This window comes from Pundamilia nyererei, unplaced genomic scaffold, assembly GCF_000239375.1.
Source record: "Pundamilia nyererei isolate P.nyererei 1_Seehausen unplaced genomic scaffold, PunNye1.0 scaffold00188, whole genome shotgun sequence".
Classification (NCBI taxonomy): Eukaryota; Metazoa; Chordata; class Actinopteri; order Cichliformes; family Cichlidae; genus Pundamilia; species Pundamilia nyererei.
Genome location: NW_005187589.1, coordinates 451236 through 457152, shown reverse-complemented (window position 1 = coordinate 457152; position 5917 = coordinate 451236). Strand labels below are relative to the sequence as shown.

General features: G+C 44.0%; 1 protein-coding gene across 2 annotated transcripts in view; it reads left to right on the top strand.

The window, feature by feature from the left end:
- Positions 1-5917, top strand: part of prkx (protein kinase X-linked) — a 38076-nt gene that overhangs the window by 11470 nt on the left and 20689 nt on the right. For both annotated transcript variants that reach the window (XM_005747093.1, XM_005747092.2), the window contains 2 exons: positions 253-421; positions 1360-1623. In XM_005747093.1, the coding sequence (XP_005747150.1) occupies positions 253-421; positions 1360-1623 (433 nt within the window). The remainder of the gene's footprint in view (positions 1-252; positions 422-1359; positions 1624-5917) is intronic.

The window sequence follows — 5917 nt, the reverse complement described above, 5'->3', positions numbered from 1 at the left end:
TGCAGCTAAAAACAGCCACAACACGCTGGGAAGATGCGCCTGCCTGAGCTGCGCCTGCCTGAGCTGCGCCTGCCTGAGCTGCGCCTGCCTGAGCTGCGCCTGCCTGAGCTGCGCCTGCCTGAGCTGCGCCTGCCTGGCACCAGGACGGCCTTGGTTCCAGGCTGATGATTACTCCTGCTTGATAAACAATCCTTTGTCATGGTCAAGTTCCCCTGTGTGACCCCCTACTTCCCCCTGTTTCTCCCACTTTAGGCACGGGGACTTTTGGACGGGTCTTCCTGGTCAAGGACAAAAAGAGCAGGGCCTTCTTTGCCCTGAAGCAGATGAAGATCCCTGACGTGATCCGACTGAAGCAGGAGCAGCACGTCCACAACGAGAAGGAGGTGCTGAGCGAGGTCAACCACTCCTTTCTCATCAGACTGTGAGTGCTCTTCACAGTCTCATCTGCAAACACATGGGGGCTCGTAGTCCAGTTGTAAATGTGATCAACCTATCTCTAATGATCAGCTGTGTACCACAAACTTTTAAGCTGGCTGTAGTTAAACCTTTACTCAAAAAGCATCTCTAGACCCAGCAGTCTTAGCTAATTACAGGCTAATCTCCTTCCTTTATATCAAACATCCTTGAAAGAGTAGTTCACACACTGAGGTCAATTATGGAGTTCCACAGGGTTCAGTGCAAGGCCCAGGTCGGTTTACACTTACATGCTTCATTACAGGCAGTGTAGATGATGAGGGACTAGCAGAGAGGCAATGTTTCTGTCACATTCTCTTTGCTGGCTTCCTGTTAAATCCAGAGTTGAATTGAAACTCCTTCACAAACAGGGTTATGGTTCGCTTTGCGGTGATTGTTGTTGTGATCTCAACCTATATAAATAAAATAAAATTGACTTGAACATTTCTCAGTTTCGATGTGTTTTGGTGTGAATAATCATCCAAAGCATCATAAGAAAACACGCTTACTCTTTAGCGTGTAACATGGGAGCGTTGTGTTTTCTGTGTTACATAAAGGATAGAAATGACAAATTGTGAAAGCAAGAGTAGAGCTGAGACGTATGTGAGGGTCAGAGAGGCCAGCAGCCTCGTCCATCTTCATCAGTGACGGTGCTTTTTTGTCCTCGTTCATCTGAAGTGCCCTCCAGCTGAAAAGCTTCCTGCACGCCTGCCCAAACACCACTGGGACATAAAAGAGCCGCAGAATGATGCAGCTTCTCATCTGATGTGATTCTCTCCACTTATTTAGACGTTAACAGTTTTGCCCTGCAGTGAACTTGTAGGACTGAACAAGACAGTGATGATAAAAGCTAAATGTAAGCCTGAGCTAACAGCACGTTTGACCCTGCTGTCTGTTACGTGGCAGGTTCTGGACTCACCACGATGAACGTTTTCTCTATATGCTCATGGACTACGTGCCGGGCGGCGAGCTCTTCAGCTACTTACGGAGCCGTGGGCGCTTCAGCAACGCCACGGGCCTTTTCTATACCTCTGAGATCGTTTGTGCCATTGAGTACCTCCACTCCAAAGAAATTGTGTATCGAGACCTGAAGCCTGAGAACATCTTGCTGGACAGCGAAGGACACATCCGTCTGACCGACTTTGGCTTCGCCAAGAAGCTCACGGACAGGTAAAACCAGTGTTTGTGTGCTCACTGGATATTTGTTTTGAGGTAAGAACTAAATGCAGAAGAAAGATTTAAGGTAACGAATGCGTATTGTTGAAACAAGTAACACCCATAAGACACTAGCTGATGCTGGGGACGATACAGAGCTGTCTTTGGAATAAAGATGTGTTTTGCAATAAAATTGCTTCTTGTGGATTTCGTTCAACAAGCCTTTTGTAGCTTTCAGTTGCACGAGTCCATCATGAGCCCCTCAGCCTCAGTCACGATGCCTCATCAAGTAATGAAAGCTGCTCGTGGATGTTGGAGACGAGTAACTGAGGTTTAACTTGAAAGGGCAGCAATGGTAGCAATGATTTGGTGTATAACTCTGTGCAGCACACAGACTCCATCTTCCGATTGCTCTTGAAGGTGTCCCACTGCATAAAATTAGCTTCTGTGATTGGTGGAGAAAGTAGATGATTGCTTGTCAGAGCTGAAAGGAATTTGGAATAGTCTCTGACATGATCTGTAAAGCCAGATGACAGATAACAAATGATATCATGTATTTATAGAAACAAAGCCAGGAGCAACAAAGCAGCTGATTCTAACCAGACGTGCTCATAAACTGAGTGGAAGGCTTCGTCTGATCCACGGCAGACGTGTCCTTCCAACACATTTGCCTGTTTATAGTAAAACATTTAGTACATACTAGAGATGGACCGATCCGATATTACGTATCGGTATCGGTCCGATACTGACCTAAATTACTGGATCGGATATCGGAGAAAAATAAAAAATGTAATCTGATCCATTAAATATCACGAAAGCACCTCACAAAACTTGCAACACGCCGTAACTCACCTCAGAACGTTAGCACGTCGGAGCAGTATGCATCACGTGATAGAGCGGCTGTGGCATGCGGGACCTGTCGGTGGTCTGGATAGCATGTGGAGCTTCGCTAGCAACCCGGCATTTCATCTCCGACAAAGTTATCCCGAGAGAAGTAAAGCAAGTGTGTAAGTCCATCTCTGAATGTTTGTAAAGCATTCCTGCGTTAAGCTTAACGAGCGATATATGGAGCGACTGCCTCTCCTGCTGCTGCTTCAATCATGAAACTGCTTAATGATCAGCTGATCGGCTTTTCTGTCCGAGTCCGTGTCTCTTGTTTGCTTTTGGCCCACTTTGCACCAGAAAGAGGAAACCAGCGGCTGAACAACAGCAGCACGTTTAAGCTTGATCAGCTGTTGTTAGAATTTATTTATTATTACTTTCTACTCGAGGATCTTTTTCTACGTAGCTGACGGCTGTAACTGTGCAGGGGCGGATCTAGCAAAGTTTAGCCAGGGGGGCCGATAGGGCATTAACAGGGAAAAGGGGGCACAAAGACATACTTTTCTTTCTTATTCTCATTTAAAATGTCGAGCTTTTAATAAATAATTATCTGACACCCAAAGTTTTAATTTGATGTAAAATGAATAGAAGTCAATTACTGTATATAGTAACTATTAAGTCTAATATATATACCCTAGTAAGCTATAGTACTTTTTCCTTTGGGAAGGTACCATCTGTGCAGTCTGCAATTTTGTTGAAGAAAGATGTTGAATCTATTTAATATTTCTTGAAAAATAATTGATTTCTGTGCATTTTTTTTCACACTGCATCAAATTAAGGTTGATTACGTCGATTAAGCATCATGAGGTGGAGCGTGAGGGGTGGTTCCCTATTTTTTATTTATTTATTTTTGTTGTTGCTGGGAGTTGGAACCCTATTAGTTAGGTTGCTTAATATTTATGCTAAGTACTCTTTAAAATACCAGAATAGGGAGGATGGTGTAGGTTTAAGTTTATTAGATTGATCAGTATTGCTGAACTATGAAATATTTTTTTTGCATACAGGTATAACAGAATAGCTTTAGTGTAGTTGTTGTTTTAAACTTGAGTATGAACTTATACAAAATGCAGCAAGATATTTAAAAAACAGTTTTATTGATTAAAAACACTATATCGGATTCATATCGGTATCGGCAGATATCCAAATTTATGATATCGGTATCGGACATAAAAAAGTGGTATCGTGCCATCTCTAGTACATACAGCTGCAAGATGTATTGAACATTATGTTCATAATACGTTATTGTCCAATAAGCCTGGGCTTGTTGCTTTTTCTAATGCAATCATGTTTCTTTCACACCAGAACTTCATGTCACCCCTCAGCCGTCAGAGGCTCGTGAAGTATGGTCAGGTGGTGTGAATCCACCAACTGGAGAACAGCACCACAGCATTAAAACTCTGACGAGATCTATGACCTCAAGATCGGACGTCAAGTTTTCTGAAAATCTTACAAACGCAATAACTTGAAAACGAGGCGACATGAGATTTTGAGAGCATAGAGGTGTGCGCCCGCAGGCTGACAGTACTTTTAATAAACCATGAAAGAAGGAACTTTCTGTTCCACATTAATGTGTCCAAGTTTTAATGCACAGACTTTATTTGCTGTGTGTTTTACTGAATCTGATTAAAAGATATGTTACCAAAGAAAAAAGCCCAGATTAGCATCATGTGATGCACACATGGGTGGCTGTCCCTTCCCTGCGTCTCACTGTGCCCCACAGGCTACTGCTAAACCTAGAGATCAGACCTGAGCTGACCTTTGGTTGGAACCTGCAAATATCAGGTTCAGTTTGTGAGACTGAACCTTTATATTATAATTTTACAAGCATTACATCTGCCTGCCTCTGTGCCTCAGCTCCTTCCTACTGTACATAAAATAGAAAATGTAACCACTTCTTTATAAAGCGACACCTCTGTTATTCATACAAGATAATGATGTGAGGAACAAATGTCCTCTTGATTGCAAATGCTGTCGGTGCTCTGCCCACACGGCTCACTGCGCTGCGTCCATACCCGGTTATGTCCTGGTTTGTGAGGATTCAGGTTGCACTTCATTACGTTTACAGTAGTGAAGTTTGTTCTCCTCATAACCGAGTATTTTGTGGGAACACATCTGAATGTTTACTGTTGTTTGCGTGTTTATGTAACTACTGTGGGATCCATGGATGGGATGCGTGCACAGTAAATGACCTCGGACAGCATCTGCTGTCATTTGGTGACATTATTTTTTAAATGATCCAATAAAATAGAACATGTTGGATGTTGTTGATTGAAGCGTGGGATTTTGGGCTGAATGTGATTGGATAAATTTGGCGTTTTGTATTTTTGCTGCATAAATTCTGTTTTTCTGCAGCTTTGCCTGAGAAAGAGTACAAACGACCATCGGTCAGGAGCCCTGGACACAAACAGCCGCTGCACTCGTGTGAGGCAGAAGCTGCCCTTTGTCTTTTTATTTAGGACTGTTTTAACTGTGAGGTTCTGCTGGATTGTGCACACGGTGCACGTCCACTGTCACGGCTTTAGCTGAAATTTAAAAGACGCACGAAAGCGTTCACAGGGGAGAGTTCAGAGGCAGCTTGATGGCTTTTCACTGACTGAGGACGTTCACAACAGGTAAAAGCACTTTGGCTTGGACTCATGCTGCGCACTGGATGTTGTATTGTTTTGAGTTTGATTGGCCAGTTAGCTCATAGAGAGCTTCATGTTCCTGTGAGATGGAGGAAATGTTTCACTGGAGGAGAAACTGGCGTCCTTTAGCCTGAATTAGATATACAGTGGTCGAGATCTCCCGGTCACCTCAGCAGAATGTCGAAGATGCAGAGTGAAGGAAGAGATGGCTTTATGTCTGCACTGCGGTCTCAGTTTGTCTGCATTTCGCCCAGAGCTGTACATGTAAAGATAATGGTGTAAGATTACATTTCCCCCAGACTGCGAGAGCAGAACAGATGGACAGCAGATACCTTTCTGATGTGCAAGTGACCCTCTTATATAAATGGAGGGCAGCAGAATTGCCTGGAATAGGAAGACAACTGCCTGATTGCCACGAGCTTTGTTGTGCTCTCCACGTTCAGGTTGTGATAAAGCACAGAGCTGCCCGTGTCTCCACAGTGCCCCCTGCTGGCAGATACACTCATCAGCACATTCAAACGTGACGACACGAAACTGTGAAGAGCAAGAACACATCTCTCGATATCATCACATATCACACTTATGTCCATCCTGCACCCCACGTATGATTCTACCGACAGCAGCAGCCTCCTCCTCCTCCTCCGCCGGGGCGACGTGATTTCCATACAAATTACTGTTGTCATGGTAACTGGTTGAAAGAGGTCATTACCTAGGTGATATTGGTGACAAATGATGAAAGGCTGGCACTGGACCAAGTGCTCTTCAACAAAGGACAAGTGGCTTTGACAGAGGCGCGTGTG